The 17,695-nt window shown below is 38.3% G+C and overlaps 1 protein-coding gene across 1 annotated transcript; it reads right to left on the bottom strand.

Annotated features, from left to right (window-relative positions):
* Positions 1 to 13,950: 13,950 nt before the first annotated feature.
* Positions 13,951 to 17,432, bottom strand: LOC110877277 (putative E3 ubiquitin-protein ligase XBAT31). The gene is made up of 8 exons (XM_022125431.2): positions 17,158 to 17,432; positions 16,593 to 16,655; positions 16,440 to 16,511; positions 16,237 to 16,358; positions 16,013 to 16,153; positions 15,821 to 15,928; positions 15,482 to 15,743; positions 13,951 to 14,664 (listed from the first exon to the last, which is right to left on the bottom strand). Exons 1-8 carry the CDS (start codon positions 17,335 to 17,337, stop codon positions 14,275 to 14,277), a joined length of 1,338 nt encoding a protein of 445 aa, XP_021981123.1. The 5' UTR covers positions 17,338 to 17,432; the 3' UTR covers positions 13,951 to 14,274.
* Between the last annotated feature and the right edge of the window lie 263 nt (positions 17,433 to 17,695).

Below are 17,695 nucleotides of genomic sequence, written 5' to 3'. Positions count from 1 at the left end.
GCATAAGCTCATAAGCTGGGTAGGATGCAAGAGGAATCGGGGCGGGAATCACAGCGAGAGGAAGATCCGCAGCAGGACCACCAACGATGGGCTCATCGACGCCGTCAGGTAGTGCGAATGGCTGAAAGTCGTCGTCGTCTGTACTGGTATAATCCGAGGTGTGCACCTCGTGCTCTGATGACATACTCTCGTCTGACTCCATGGGTCGGGGTCCAGTAGTGTCCGAATCTCCTGTATCTGAGGTATCCATGAGTCTGTAATACAATCACAAGTATGTACGAATATCAGTAAATCAGGTAATCACACAAGTTACCACATAATAATCACATATTCCTCCTAGTCCCACTAGCCTCCCAGCCTCCCAGACTGTTCTTCCTAGTCCCACTAGCCAACTTTTCTCAGCCTCCCAGACTGACTCCCTAGTCCCACTAGACAAACATTTCCCAGCCTCCCAGACTGACTCCCTAGTCCCACTAGACAACTACCTCGATTGATTGGATCGAGCCTCGACCTCCCAGACCGAGCCTCAGCCTCCCAGACTGAGCCTAAAATAATAAAATATGCTCAACATTTGTTTATAAAAAAGTTTTGGATCTGGACTTAAGTGGTATGCAGAAAAACATTTTCGTGAGAGCCCTAGTGATCATAGTCTAGACTCAAAATGAACCCTAGTTCGCTATGATCAGAGCTCTGATACCAAGCTGTCACACCATGGCTTTGCGGAAGCGTGGTTAATTTGGTGTGACTTCTTAATACCATAGCTTAACCATAACAAGCTATATGAATTTAAAATCATGCAAAGTCATCCATTAAAAATAAAATTGTCAAACATTGTCTAAATGGGTAAACACCCAACAATCATTACTTGTCTTAAACAGTACAACTACTACCATAATACAAACAAAATAAACATGGTTCAGAGGCTATGGCTTGTCCAGGAAAGAGCCATAAACCTTGAACCCGGATGACTCTGAATCTAAATGCAGCGGGAAATCCTGCTAAACCGTGCCAGATCCTTAATTCCCTGAAATACATGTAAGTTGAAAAATCAACAATAATGTTGAGCGAGTTCATGCGAAAATGAGTAAATAAACCTTTATCTTTATCAAAAACCCTGGTATGTAGCAAATAAGGAAATAAAAGAGATCACCAATGGGTTGCAAGTCCACTGATATGTGTGAAGTGCAAGTAGGGATGACTCAAACCTAGCGGATTTATGCGTCGGGCACTAAGTCACCCCGAGGTCCGTTCAGCTGGACCTGGGGCTGGGCTCGCTACACCCAGATAGATCTACCGCTCCTGTCCCTCGGTCCTCAACGAGGATTAATGGCCTCAAGTTTCTGCCTACCCACTCACATGATCTAAGTAATAACCCTCCTTATGCTAATCATACCATGTATAACATATCCATAATCATTGTAACATGTATTTCACCCCCGCAGTTTATAAAACTGAAAACAGTTAAGAGAAAAGGGGGACATGAACTCACAGTGAGCGCGTCACAAAATCAAGCAATCCAATATCCAAGTGCTGTGCAACGACCTACATGTGCTAATTCTATTAGACGGATGGCCGTGCTTTAGCTTCATAGTTTACATCATTGGAAACAGTTAGGCAACCGTTCCGTGTATATATTTGATACGCATTCTCCTTCCCAAGGATGGGGGATTTAAATACATGTATACTTATATTATTTTATTAAGTCCCACTTAATATATTTTATTTCTTATTTCAAAATATATTCATTTTTCTCAAAAATAATATATTTCCTTTTTCTCATAATATTTTCCCAAAATAATATATTGACAACACACGCGCTTATGAATACTTCCGAATAAAGCGTAAGTTACGTTTTGGTGATTAGGTGGTAATAGAAATTACCGTTGTAACTTATATGTTTGCCGTGAAGGCGTTTTGTATTATTTCGGGCTTGACAAGGTTAGTAAATATTATTTTTACTCTAAAAATAATATTTATACATTTTCACAAAATAATCATAAACAGTGAGGTGACAAAATATATTTACCGAATAAATATTTATCACTTTTAGTTTTGTGAAAATCCCACCTCCGATTATTTATAAATAAAGTTGTGGCGAAAATATATTTTTGAAAACATGTCAAAGTAGTCTAACACTTGTTAAATAATTCTAAGTGTTAGATTTTTAGAAAATTTCGCCAGAGTTTCCCCTGTAACTGGAGGTGGCCACGCTTTCAAGCGTATCATTTTCTTTTACAAATCATCTCAACAATTTATCAAATCAACCAAATCAATTTTCAACACTTCAAATAGAAGACTAGTATGTAAAACCGCGTTGTTTCATGAACTTGTAGTTTTTACAAAATCTCTGGTGTAGATCTCGTTATTTTTAGTGGATCTATATATAACATAACTTAGTCTTGCAAAAACCTCGTTTTTGGGACAAATCACTTCTTACAACTTCCCGACAATTTTTGTGAACATTGTTATTTTGTCGGATCTTTTATTCTACAAGTGTTTCTACACTTGTAGTTTATAGAAATCGTATTTGTTAACACTTTATCTATTTTTATAAAAACATGATTTTCTCGACACCCGGTCCTACGAATATACCACTTGTACATACGTAGATCGGCTTGTTTTAAATACTATTTTTCATGTTAAAACATTTTTACACAAGTTCATGTTTCCCGTGTGGTGGAGTTTCACCTTTTAACCCTTGTACACAAGAAACAAGTGTATGTCAAGATACGCGATCCGAACAAAGTCGGGTTAAACGATGATGAGAGCCACCACATCGTAGATCAGGCCATATTAATCAACATATTCAAGTACTACGACATTTACACGCGTTTTGAGCTTTTAACCAACGATATTCACGTTTTAGCAAACTTTAAAGTTCCATCAAGCGGGTTACCGACATTCAACCGACAAATATCTTTTTAACCACTTTAGACATGACCAAAAATGAGTTTTAAACGTTATACCTCGAGCTCGGGGCTAGGGAAGAAACTAGTCGAAAACTGCGTGGATAATAGCAAACGGTAGAGGTCCTCCGCGTTCCGTTTGTTCCGAGCTCCGTTGTACGTAACCACCGACACTTGTATACCCTTGGAATGTCAAGACTTGAACCAAAAAACGGATGTGGGGGTGGTGGTGATCTCGGCCGAGAGGAGGGAGAGGGAGAGGGAGTGGTGGTGAGGTGAAGTGTGTGTTTGTGTGTGTGAGAGGTAGTGAGGTATTTATAGAGAAAGTCGTCTCGATCCTCGTGCAATCCAATATAAAATAATAAAGGTGTACTCCCCGGGTCCCACTAGTTGGCCGATTCCTTTGAGTTGTAATGGTGCTCGGTTCGTTTCCAATCGTTCAGTTACGGTTCAGTTTGGTTAAGTGCGTTACTTTAAGGTACTAACCTCGTTAGTTGCTTTAGTGCATTAGATAGCGGGTGTTAGGGTATTCAGGGACCCTAACTGGCTCAGAAAAATACCAATATTAATTTTGGCAATATTTTTATGTTCCGGGTATTGTCCGGTTGTTCGGTCGGATAGTAATCCGTTAAAGTGCTTAAGATATCCGTTAAGCGTCATAAATAATATTTTTAGCGACACAATTTATTCTGCAAAGTGTCGGGAATAATTCCTCATATTTTGGCACTTTATTACTTAGCTAGAAGCTAGTGTGTTGATAAAAGTGCTGTGTTTCGTGCTTAAAGTTCGTTTTAGGCACATCCAAATCTCTATATCTTATCCCTAGAGACGTAATCATACAACCCTTGTATCCCTACACACACTATGGGTGTAGTAAAATAATTCTGGCTCATTCAGGCCTTTAGAGGCAGTGTTTGCCTGATGCTGGCTATATCAGCATGTTCACTGTGTATCCGTTTAGTGCTACTGTGCTTTTTGTGCATCAAGTTTGTCACTAGGGTTCAGTAAATAAGTAGTGTAGTGACAGGAATATCAAAGTATGATGCAGATATGTACAAGTATCAAAAATCAAGTAGCAGTTTATCAGCAAACTCAGTAAAGCACAGTGATTAGGCAATAATTAATAATTAATTAAGTCGTACGGATACCTGGTTTTGAGAGGGTTGTCACATAAACTCCCCCCATGACATTTTGTATAAGGCAGACTTACCTGAAGCCTGCACCAGAGCTCTCCACCACGCCAGGGCCTCGCCCTTGAATGACTGGGACACAAACTTTACCACGTCCCTCTCAGCGCACCCGCTGATGTCCACTATCGTGTCCATCTCGTCTAGCCAGGTGATACAGTCAACCGCACCCTTCTCCCCTGTAAATTCACGGGGCTTACATGATACAAAGTATTTGTAGGTGCAACCCTTAGCACTCGACGCATCAGTATATTCTCTATCGCGATGAACGCTGTGCTCAGTAGACGAATATTTGTCGTCATCTTTCTTGGGTTCAGAGGGTGGTTTGGAGTGTGTCTTTGGTTTAGAGGGTGGTTTTGACACAGTTCTGCCTTGGGACTCAGTATTTTGACGATCAATAGCTGCCTGAACAGCATTGTCAATCAGAGCCTTCAGTTGTGCGCCTGTCAAATGTACTGACGCATTGTCATAGTCATCTTCATTTGTGTGGCTGTTCTCTCCATTGGGATCCGCCATTGTAACTTGAATCTGTTACAGAAGATAACAAAATTTCATTCAGGAGATTATTATATAATTGTCTTTTATGACAATTTGTCAACCATGGTACAGAGACCATATTTGGTTAACTTATTAATTCACTACATATTAGGATCTGAATATATCCTATTTCAGCTATATAGATAATATTGGCGGCATAAAGCCTAATCACGATGATGTTTTATAATATTAGCCGAGATTTCGTAGAATCAAAGGCATAGAGAATTGAACCGTAGTTCCTTTATCTCTTTCTGACAGGGAGTCACAGACCACCACTGTCTTTTATCGTTATAAGACAATTATTATGGCCCATAGGCACTACACCTTTAATGGATGTTTAAATATAGTTGGCCCGTAGGCACTACATCACTAAATGGATGTTTCATAGTACTGGCCCGTAGGCACTACACCACTAACGGATGTTTTAATAATATTGGCCCGTAGGCACTACATCACTAATGGATGTTTTAATAATACTGGCCCGTAGGCACTGCATCACTAATGGATGTCTTTATAATACTGGCCCGTAGGCATTGCATCACTAATGGATGTCTTTATAATACTGGCCCGTAGGCATTGCATCACTAATGGATGTCCTTATAATACTGATCACCTTCATTGGTGATTTAACCCGCGATTTATGAATCATTTAGTTGGGTTTTGAAATCCTTAAGGGATTATTGTATAGGAATGACGTGCGTGATTTTGAACGAATCACATCTGCCATGATTGTTAACATGCGTACAGAGGTTAACAGGGAATCAGAATCCTTTCATTTAGGTCGTACCATCTTGGCTGGATCTTAAAAGACACCAAGCTAGGTTTCACCTTTTAAGATTCTTTATTTAGGCAGATTAATTAAAAGGATTGGTTTTGATTTATTTTATATATATTAAAACAAAACTCATAACATACATTCCAAAATCTCAAATACAATTACATATTGCCCTAAACGGGTCTTTCAAATAGTACATACCTCCAGAGAGGTTTTAAAATAAGTGACAAGTCCACGCAGGGACTAATACAAGATAGGTGTCCATGCAAGGACTAAAGATAAGTCCACGTAGGGACTGAAATATGATAAGTTGTCCACACAGGGACTTATTTTAAAGTAGAAATTACATTCGTACAACTATTTAAGGGCTAGTGGTCACGTTTCTTCTTTTTGCCCTTTAGTAGGTTCGCCAAGCCCTTGAGAAATCCTCGGTGGCTTTTCTTCTCTTCCTCGAACTCTCTCTCCACACGATCTAGTCGATGGAGTATCTCTTCCTGTTCTGGAGGAGAGAAACGTGGTTGTGGCGCTTGATGCGGAACTGGAGGTCTGGGAGGTATTGGATACCCATGTGCTGAGTAGTCCGGTGGTCCCATGTTTCCATGTGCTCCGTCAGGGTAGCGCGCATTATATCTTGCCGACACCACATAGGGGTCGCGCTCATAGCCGTAGTTGTATTGTGCTTGTGACGGTTCGAACGGGTTGTAAGCCGTCGGACCCGTATAAGCAGGTATGGGTTGGTCATACCCAAATGGTGGCGAATTTCGTGCAGCTGGTGCGGAGTTCGCCTCCTGTATAGGACTTGAAGGTCCTTCTTCTTGTAGTGGCGGATAGTGGCTACTACTAGAATGTCGAGGAGTGCTGAAGTGGATACCCCCTCCTCCTCGTGTAGACATACGAGCATTTGTCCTCCTACGCCTCGGCGGATCAGGTATCACTGGTTGTGCCGGTGGCGGAGGTGGTGGCGTAACTGCCTCAAAGCGTGAATCCTCAGAGGGATCCTGTGGATGTCTCGGTTGTTGAGATGTCTGTCGAGATGGCGTGTAGTACCATTCATGTCGGTCAAACATCGCTTGGAAGCTGTCTGGTCCTTGATAGGGCGTTCCATGGAAGGATGACCCATCTGAAACTTCTATCGGATGCGTGGGCGTACCACGAGCTGGTTCAGTAGGATCCTCATCTTCCTCCATGGGATCTTCAGAAAAGTGGTCTTGTGGACCTAGCGGAACAAATCCTGAAGGTTCCTGTATATAGTCAGCCGGATTAAACTGACCTATGTAGTATGGAGTAGGGTCGTCATAATTCCGGTGCGAAACCGAACGTTGTAGAGGTATGAAGGAAGGTTGTGGGTTGTTGGGATCATTTTCTGAATCTGGCCCAAAGGAGTGCCGGTAGGACGGCGTCGAGCTGTGCGAAGTGGAATGCCTCGCTGGTTCGTAAAGATCTCTTCGTCGTTGTGGTTCTTCGCTCCTTGTCATCGAAGGCTGTCTTGTACCAGATGGTCCAGCTTCGTTATCGTGATGTGTCACGATTTCTCCTCGGCCTCTTCTTCCCCTTCCTCTTCCTCAGAATATAACAGGTGGCATTTTCCTGCTCCAAAACTTATTAAAAATCGAAATGGGAAATAAAGACAATAAGGAGTATTAATCCGAATTTGTCCTAAGTTCTTGTCTAGACTTAAGTATGTGCAATTGTGTCATTGAGATTAAACACGTTAGGATAGTGTTTAATTCACTCAATGTTGGCTCTGATACCAACCTGTCACACCCCGATTTCCACGTGTCTCACCGGTGGGCCCGGTGGGGGATTACCGTGACGATGTTGGCAACAATATAGTCAAACCACACAATTATATAATGCACAGCGGAAGCATAAGATAAATATATAAATTTCAACCTCTGATTGTAATATCAAAATGTATTACAGGGGTTGAATATATCCACAGTGGATCGTAAATAATCATAAAGTATTGTTCCATCAGATACTGCAATCAAGCTTGCGAGACTTATCCCGACGCTAGGGAGCTAATACCAGCCAATTTACGTTTAGGTACCTGCACTTAATCTTTTTGGGGAAAATACGTCAGTTTACACTGGTAAATACATTCAACTGACACATTTGAAAATGTTTATTAAAATTGATTTGAATGCACCAGGCACAAACTCTTTTATAACTTGGGTAAATTATAATAAAATCTTGTGAACGTTTTACATGTTCTTTTATGCGTTCAGTAGCCCGGGTCGTGCCGGGTTAAAGATTTATAGACACACCACGTTTGCGTAAAACCGTAGTACAAAAACCAACGGCTACGTCTTTTAAATTTAATGTCGACACTTTATACCGGGTGTATGCCTACACCGGGATGTCGATGGTCGTGGCCATTTCGTAAAATGATGCCAAGGATATCCGGGACAACGGTCATTAAACCCCCCAAAGGCTTATAAGCAACAAAACTGTTTAAATGAGCCGATCATATTTAATCAATTAACCACCTAAGCGATGGAATTATATAATGCTCAATCAAGCGGTATTAATATACCGTAACCCAAGCCCATATAGGGGAAATAAGTTAAAGTATTTACCTTTGCAAGTATATTTCCTTAATTGGATTAAATCACCGATAGCTTTTACTGGGGCTCCTAATCTGGAACGAAGGTTTTAATTAACCTCTTAGAATCCTAACGGGTTGTTATAATGGCCGTAGCCTAGACCGGTTGGTTCCGATATATATAGATATGGTTTAATCGCGCGAAAAGGCGATAACCGAGAATGGAGTGTGATTCTGACCCAACAAGTTCAGAGACTTGTTTTATATGGGTTAATGGTTCACACTCTGGATTTTGGGGTTCAAATGATATTATTTGACCCGTATCGGCTAACTTATGAAAACTAGTTTCATAAGCCGAACCGTGCGCGCAATAGGCGAAACGGTTAACTATGAGAGTCGTACGCTTATTTCCTAAGTCAATATGCCTTAAATGGGTTGTGGTATCAGTAGGATACCTTCCGTGACGCCCGTAACGAGTTTAAGTTAATATTATGCCCCGTAGGGGCTTTTCGGTCATTTTAAAGACTTTAAAAGGGCTTTTCGAGTTCTACAGGAAATCTGAGTTTCCCGAACAGCTTATAAAGCTTAAAATACTTTATTTATTATTTAAAACCAGTAGCAACTGGAATCGGGTCAAAAGACCTTGTAGAACTCATATTTTGGCCGAAAAGGGCATATTCGGTATTAACCGAACCGTAGCCATAACCGCAGGTTATGAGCAACGTAAAAATTATTAAAAATCTTTAAAATTCCCAAAATATTATTTTAATACAGTGGGTAAAAGTTTTGGTGACGAAATCTCGGTTTAGATAGGTGTTATGCTAATTGCGTCGTTAATTACTAAAGTTTACTTTAGTTGCGCTTTTTAGCATAACTCTCATTCTAGACCTCGGATTGACGTGAAACTTTAAGGACATGCTTATAATTTAATAAGCAAGGTTTTGGTCCGTTCACGTGTCCGAAATACTCGTTTTAATTTTAAAAGGCCGTTACGGTCAACTTTTAGGCGAATGACGGAAATACGTAAAAGACTCGGATATCTCATGAACCGACCACAGAGGTTTATACCAACATGTGACCTGATCTTAAGAGAGTCCTAAGGTATATTTATACCTTACTAAAACGGGTCAGAACTGAAGTCAAAGCAAAAGTCAAACTTTTGCGACATTCGGCTCCGAACCGGTTCCATATAGCAAATGATCGATTCAAACGAGCGCAAACAAGTTTATTTACTTATTATCATGTTTTATGATTATCAAAACAGGTTCCATAACATATACATTACAGATTATGCATCAATCGCTAAAATAGCTTTCTGTTGACTTTTTAACCGCACGTTTGACTCGATATTTGACATAGTTAGAGTGGTGATCAGAGGGAACCCTTTTAGGGGTTTATTACCTCCATTGATACCAACTTATAACCACCTTTGATTCGTCATAAGACAGAACCATCATGGACATAATTTAAAGTCAAACCGTTTTTACGACGGTTTGGTTTTTAGCTAAATACTAAGCATAAACTGAACTACGGATGATCAAGGTAACTTACAGAAGTTAGAACTTGAATATGGAGCAGAGAAGGATGCTTATTAGCTCTTGAGATGACCAGAGAATGTGTTTTTGAGTGTGATGAATGTTATGAACTTACTAGTGCTATTTATAGCAAATGTCATGGCTCAAGATCATTACACACAACTCTACAAGTGCCCTTGGATGAATGGCAGGTGTATTAGAGGGTTATGGGTCGAGTAGGGGGCACCCATGCCTCATTGATTGGTGTTTGGTCGTTCAAATGGTCCAAAGGCCAAGTAGTTACAACAATTCTGCATCTGGGCGTCTAATGCGGCCCGCATGGACATTCCATGCGTTTATAATGCGGGCCGCCTGGGATCTAGATACCAGACGCGTAATTGAGGAGGCTCGCGGCCCGCCTCAACTTAACCCAATATGCAATGCGGGCCGCGTGGGGTTAAGATTTCAGAAATTTTAAATCTTTTGTCATGATTACAGAATCCAGGTAATTAATAACGAAATCTTTCGTAATGATTTACCTGACCTTTCGGGTTTGAAGGGGTAACTTTGCGGTTTGGCCCTCGGTTATTTACCGATAGGGGCCTCGTGTTATTTACCCGCGCTATTAAGTCCCCGGTTTATTTTATTAATTGTTCAGAAAGCCTTAACTTTCATTATTGACGCTTTTAACCCTTCTCATACGAATTTGAGTATAACTCTTTCGTTTTAAGACGGAACTTCGCGGAATTTTTACAGTATATTCTAGTGAGCGTATAATACTGTTACGAAGCCTTGGGAACATTAAAGGGTCACTCAGAGGTAATATTAAACATGTTGACACAGTTAACCCCTGTAGTTCGTAATCTCTCACTTTCTTCCGCGTTTCGCTTCCGTACGATTTATGATTTATTCGTTTGAAGGTACAAGCATTTATTTAGGGTTACTATACAGTATATTACCCTTGTTGACATTTATAACCCTCGAATTTATATACTTTCAAGGTTTGTCAAAATTAGTCCTTTATTTATTATAGATGCCACGTGTAAACAAATGACACGTGTTAACACATCATTGGACACAAAAATTCGAGGTGTTACATTCATCTTCTACCAAAGATAGTGAATTTTGAACACTAATAGAGCATATGTTTGAAGATATCCAAGATCTGTCAAAGACCCGTGAGGCGCCCGTCCTCCTTAATAAAAGGGTTATAAATAAAAATTTAATAATATGTATAAAAAATAAATAACATATACCATTATAAGAAAAACATAAAATTATATAATATGAATTTGAATTTGAATAATTGGGACATGTCTGTTCAAACTCTTAGATTAAAATTCGGTTCGGGAAAGGGCATGGTTCGAATATTCAAAACCGAATTAGAATTAAGTTCGAATTGAATTTTGGGTTTTATGAGTCTAATTCAAGTAATGAACGTCCTATTACTATAACTAGTATTATGATAAAATTGGTTTTGAATCTCGAAGAGTTGAATTAAAGTCAAGTGACACGAAACAATTGGAGGAATAGGCGTGTCATTAGAGTCGATTAGCATGATAGGGGACAGAGGACAAAGATCTGGAACGCAACGTTTGGATATTCATCAGACTGAATTTTTGTTAAATGTTTATTAACCTATATTCATTAAATATTATAGATTTTTTAATTGTTATTATATCTTCTCTTGATAAGTCTAAACAATTCCAAGTCATTTGCATCTCAAAGGAAATTTGTTGCTACAAATTTTCTCGTAATATAGGTTGGAGCTTAGCATTAGTACTTATAGGGTTGCAGTGTTTCGACAATTCTACTTAGCTTATCCACCACACATGTAATAATTGTTGGTCCATGTGCTAGTGGGTGCCGCTTGTTGATGTGCTTAGCAGACGCTTGCTTGATTACCAGGTGTTCAATAAAACATAAAAAACAATTACAATTGAACATATACATTACTCTAGTGATATGTTGTTCATATGTAACTCAACAAAAGTTTACGCGTATCCATCTTCACCTTTGGCCTAATCCCTAGTCCTTCAAACAAAGATCGTCGTTGAGTCATTGATATAGAAAATAACATCCTAAATAAAACAAAACTGACCCGTCTGTATATATTAAATTTCCTTAAATTTATATCTCCTTAAAGAAATGACTACATCATTAACATTGATGGAAGTAGAATTGACATCATAACACCATCTTAAGAATGCACCTAGTCATCTATGGGCCACAACATCATGATTCATGAAGAGTGTCACATTTGAAAAAATAATGGAAATTGAGGGGTGTCAAAAGGCAATCAAACTTAAAACCCCACAAAACTTTCGAATCTTGGCAATCCACCCCCACCAGACAGATGAAAGTTGCAATTTGGTCCCCACAATATGTGACCCAAATCCCAATCTCACTTGTCTTCATACATAATATGCATGAATACATATGATGGTACCACAAATTATTGAAACCAACCAACAGACAGTGATCACATGACCAACCTGCAACCTAACACTTGTACCTTAACTAAAACACTATGTAATCAAGGTTGTACAATCATACCACACAAGATGTACATTGTGTTGTCAAAGTTGTACATACACATCATGAAATGCATTATTAAAGTCTTAATATTATTTTTTTTCCATAGTATATAGTGGATAATAGATGGGTGTACTTGCTATTACAAGCTCTGTATAAATATTCGTGGTATGTGTATTTATATATCAATTGTCAGTATTTAACAGGCAATAACTTTTTCACCCATCAAAACCAAATAAAATACAATACTTTTCTGATTAAATGAAGGCTTTCACTATAGCATGTACACCTTAGATGACTTATGTTATTAATTTTTATATTTTTTAGGTGAAAAATCTTTTATTGTTCTCGATTTTTTTATGTTGTGGAGCTTATGCAAGGTTCACCTAAGATAAGTTAGATTAGTTTTAAACGTGACGTGTTGCAGGTTCGCAGGTAGAACGTGTAAAATTTTAATGAATCAAAAAAATCTTATTAAGCACATGAACTTGAACAAGACACATGTATCCATAGGTTGACACGAGTACAACATGTTTAACAGGAAGAAAAAAGGTCTTTTATTTATTTATGCATATTAATGCTTTAAAATTACAAACTTATATATATTTTTGTTATTTTAAAGGAAATTGTGTTTATAATATATCAATTTGTATTTAAACCTTGAATTTGGTATAAAAGGTACCTAAATAATTTAACTGATTACATAAAAGACATAATTATAAAAATAGATAAAAAATAACGGGTTAACTCACGAGCCTGTCGATTTAATATGAGCACGACATGAGCCTGTGTAGACTAAACCAAAGCCTATGAATTTCATGTTAAGTTGTATTGTGTTTTTGAATCATGTTAGAAACTTGCACACCTACTTAATTTATGACACGAAGCCGACCCATGGTCACTAAGTCACTTTAAATATTGTCACTTTGGACGAGCTAGTACATATGTAATGAGAGATGATGTTCTCTATGATAACATATAAATATCGATGAACATGCACTAACAAATGAATAAAAAAGTTATGTGCTTGACCCTTGTTAATCTTAGGCTAGGTTTGCTAGTCGGTTGTGTAAACTTGAGGAATGAGTTATCAACGGATATCTAACTAATATAAATAGAAATCTCATTATAACAATAAACTTTACAATATAATCCTGAGTTATCGAATTAGTAAAATCTCGCTAGTCCGACCATGGATGCACTTATCGGGTAGTGGTCACCAATTTAACTTCTCGTTAAATGGGTATGCATCATCCTTGTCACATCTCGCTAAGCGAGCAATGATCGCCCATTCAATGTTTTAGTAATCAAGTATTGATTGTCTTTACAAATGTCTCACTGAAATCGGTAGTGACCGTCCTTTTAACTAAGTCTCCATTCCCATTTGGTTGGGACTCCCTCATTTGTGTAATCCACCATTGTTTGTCCATCTAATTTTGGAAATAATCAACTTAAGGAAAGATCTCATCTAACGCTTTAACAAACAAATTTTACAAAACCACTTTTTTTATAAAAGGTTTAGCATTATTCATAAAATCTTGTATGGTTTTAGAACTTTGATTTATTTACAAAATATATATTCATGAGTTTGATTATCTTTTCTACCATTTTGTTGAAGCCTTAATGATCTTGAAGTTTTAAGTGAACCATTTAATTTTCATGTGTTCAATGGTTCCAATTATATATTATGTAGTATTCCTTAAGTCATGTTCATTCTAAACGTTTTTAATTTGAGGTTTTGCTTATTATTTAATCTCCATCTTGGTTCACAACAAACCTTTTACTTTCTTTAGAAGTCTTAGATTAAAAAAAAAAGTAAACGTTTTAAACTTTCACCAAATTTGCATTTTTAGAAATAAATGTACGTTGAAAACCATTTTACCAAAAGATTTGGCCCTCATATATTGAAAAAAAAAATAACTTTATTATATAAACTGTCACACCATTAAAATAATAAAAACAAAAAGGTGGGGTATCAATTTACCTCTCACCATTTTTCCACTAAAGCATATTACATAGATGAATTTTGAATTTCTAGCCTTAGGTAACCCAAAAAAAAAAAAAAAAAAAAAAAAAGCCTTTTTAAACAAGTAACTAACAAAGACCCTTACTTCTTACTTCAAGTTGAAGTAAACACAACAAACAATACTCACCATCACCATTTCCTTTGCTTAATTATTGCCCCACAAATCCAATTCAACAACAGAATTGAAGACTTGATCTTTCTAATACACAATGCCCAAACGCTCCGGACCGATCTCCACCCGCTTCGTTTTCATGGTTTATCACATTCATGGTCAACGGAGACCCGACCCGAGCTACGGCCCACCATCCTCCCGAACGAGGGAACACCCGATAACCCTCTAAAGCTGCTGCTTCCCTCACTTAAATTCTGTGATTTTCTTGACTTCCGCTGCTTAGGAGAAGAGTAAACGTCGAGGTCTTGGTCAACGGAGTTGACTTTGACTTTGACTACTGTTAGCCGTGCAATGTTGCTACGGCAAAAGGGGCAGATCGGTTGGGGTAGGGCTAAGGTTGTCGGGTTGGGCTTGTTGTGGCAGCACAAAGCAAGTGTGCATTGCGCACACATTTGGTGACCGCAATTTTGAACCTCGATCGCGCATAGTTGGTCAAAACATATGCAACATAATTGTGAATCACTAGCCTACAAACAAGAATTGTTTAAAGTTAGTTGTGCAAGATTATCCTTCATTAAACTAATTTAAACCTAATGTAAACATGTGTTGCGAAAAGTCAACATAAATATCTTCTAATCAAAGTCAAAAGTCATCAACTATGACCATTTCAACCTATAACAATCCAAAAAGTTTTAGATTTGTTTACTAACTTTCCATTCTTTTTTGTCTTTCTGTATTTAGAGTAAACTGCCATTTTGGTCCCTGAAGTTTGGTCACTTTTGCTACTTTAGTCCAAAACTCAAACCTTTTAAATCTGGGTCCATGTGGTTTCACTTTTATTGCCTTTTTGGTCCAAAAATTAAATCAGCTGATATTTGTCTAATAAAATCCTGTTATTTTGTTCTTTTCCTCTGGGGCAAAATGGCCAAATATCAGCTGGTTTCAATAATTTAATTAATAACGTGTTATAATAAAATTATATTGACTGTTTCACCCCTGAGGAAAATGACAAAATAACATGATTTTATTAGTCAAATATCAGTTGATTTCATTTTTGGACCAAAATGGCAATAAAAGTGAAACCATAGGGACCCAGATTTAAAAAGTTTGAGTTTTGGACTAAATTGACAAAAATGACCAAACCTCAGGGACCAAAATGACAGTTTACTCCTGTATTTATTTACAATATCTTGTTTTGGACCATATAGCAGGTGTTTAGATGTAAAATACGGGGTTTGTCCCGAAACTTATAATAAAGTAATATAGTCGCGGTATTACAGGAGTCACAAAACGCGTATCCAAACGACCCTAAAGTCCAAAAAGAAGGTGAACTAGTAGAATTACCTCTGAGATGTCGTCATCAACGCCGGTAGCATCAGAGTGCGACGGGGATGACACAGAGAAACCCGAACCCTTTAAAATATTTTTCTCCCGTTCTCTATTAACCTCCATTAGAGCTTGCTCCAACAAGGCTTTCGCATCTTGGTTAAGCTCGCTAATGAATTTTAACGGTGACGGCCACACTAATGGCTCAGCGGATGAAGGGTTTAGTAAAGCCGCACACGCTCCGTATTTATGTTTTAAAGCGACCGTATATGGGATCCTCCTGTGTTTATTAAAAAAATTAGATTAGATTATACGCTATCATACATTATTATTGAATGTTTATGAAATAAATCTTACCCGGCTGAATCTCTATGGAGTCGATCAGCACCCCATGCTAATAACTCACGGATGCATTCGATCGAACCCCCTCTTGCAGCCAAATGAAGTGGACTACTACCAAGAAGACTGCAAAACAACAAGATTAATTTAACAAACAAGAAAGAAAAAATTTACAATACGATAACTTATTGAAAAAAAAAAAATTAGTACCCGTATCCACCGGTGGAGGCACAAACAAGCCCGCCATTGTCAAGAAGTATATGAACACATTCGGGCCGTCTTTGACGGGCGGCTAAGTGCAACGGTGTCGCCCCTTTACCGTCTCTTATATTCACAAATCGCGAAAATCCCCTGAAATTCGAAATACCCAATTCAGTTTTATATAAATTTGATGATTTGAAATGGATATTAAAACCAAAAGGGAAGAAACCAACCATGAAACCGAAACGTGGGAGGTTCTCGCAGCGGAGAGAATAGTTTGCAGACACTCGGAGTGGCCGTAGTAAGCAGCATAGTGCAGGCATGTTCTTCGATTTAGTGAATCGAACATCAAAATCTGCATTTGTGAATAAAATCATCATTGATTTGAACATAATCATCATCAATCAATGTTTCGAAAAGGGGGAAATTGACATACATTAGCCCCGACTTCAATTAGCTTCTCTACACACGCGATTTTCCCGTGCATTGCAGCCAACATCAATGGAGTCTAACACACATCAATCAAATTACACAAATTCAGTAAACATATATGGGTATATATATATATAAAGAAAAAAACTGAACACACCTGTTTTTGACGATTCAAACAATCCGGATTAACCGATCGATTCTCCAAAAGCATAGAAAGAATCTAGATCAAACAAACAAACAAACAAATCAAAATTAAATCGACCAGTGGCGAAGCTTGAAATTTCCGACGGGGTCGAAAACATATATACCAAAAAATTTCTATACGAAAGCCACATAAATAACATAACACTACTGAGCGAAAAGTTCAGGGGTCGGACGCCCCGCCCTGAATTGACACATCAATCAAATCAATCAACCCACTCAAAGTACATACATAATGTAACGCCCTAAACAAATCCCAACTTACATAAGGAATGATTTTACTCAAATATCACCAACGTATTATTGACAGATAGACGGTGAAAAAGATGAAAACTTCACAGTTAAACGTGCTCAGGTGAAACCGTGAATTATCCACCCAAGAAACAAAAACATATTCCAAACCAAATAATATTGGTACAACAAATTATACCAAAAACTAATCCGTGAGCTTCACGTGAGCAAAACAGACAATATTGGTGACAAAGAGAAGTCAAATGTTACAACCAAAATGGAACACAAACCTCGATCTGACCATTGGCAGCTGCAATATGAATAGCAGAATGACGATCATAAACCGTAGTTTGTTGAGAAAGACTCGGATCTTTGTCCAAAACAGTCTTAACGGTCTGCAAATCACCAACCTGAACGGCGGTAAACAAACCGTGTTCATCTTGTATCCTGCAACTGAGACCTTGCCCCATATTGGTCACCGGCAAAAGGTCACCGGAAAAACCGCCGGAAACAGAGAAACCGGTGGTGGTGAAAACCGTGAGATGAGAGTGTGAAATGGGTTAGATATAAGTAGAAGTGAGAATGGAGATAAATGGGGACACTTCGGGCAGAGGTGGAGGAAGGTGGCGGACGGGCAGGTGAGAGAGAGTAAACGACTGACAACGGGCAGTGTTAGTGGGTTACGGGCAGTTTGGGAGATTCCAAAATTTAGTAGTGGGTCCCTTGGTACCTTGCTTAACTTTAAATATGTATTTTCGAGGGAAAAGGGTGTTTAATGGTACCGAATTTTGTTTGGTTTTTTTTATTAGAATAGTGAATTTAAATAAT

The sequence above is a fragment of the Helianthus annuus genome, chromosome 8, assembly GCF_002127325.2.
Source record: "Helianthus annuus cultivar XRQ/B chromosome 8, HanXRQr2.0-SUNRISE, whole genome shotgun sequence".
Classification (NCBI taxonomy): domain Eukaryota; kingdom Viridiplantae; phylum Streptophyta; class Magnoliopsida; order Asterales; family Asteraceae; genus Helianthus; species Helianthus annuus.
The sequence above is the reverse complement of the archived record's forward strand: the minus strand, read 5'-3'. Positions and strand labels throughout refer to the sequence as shown.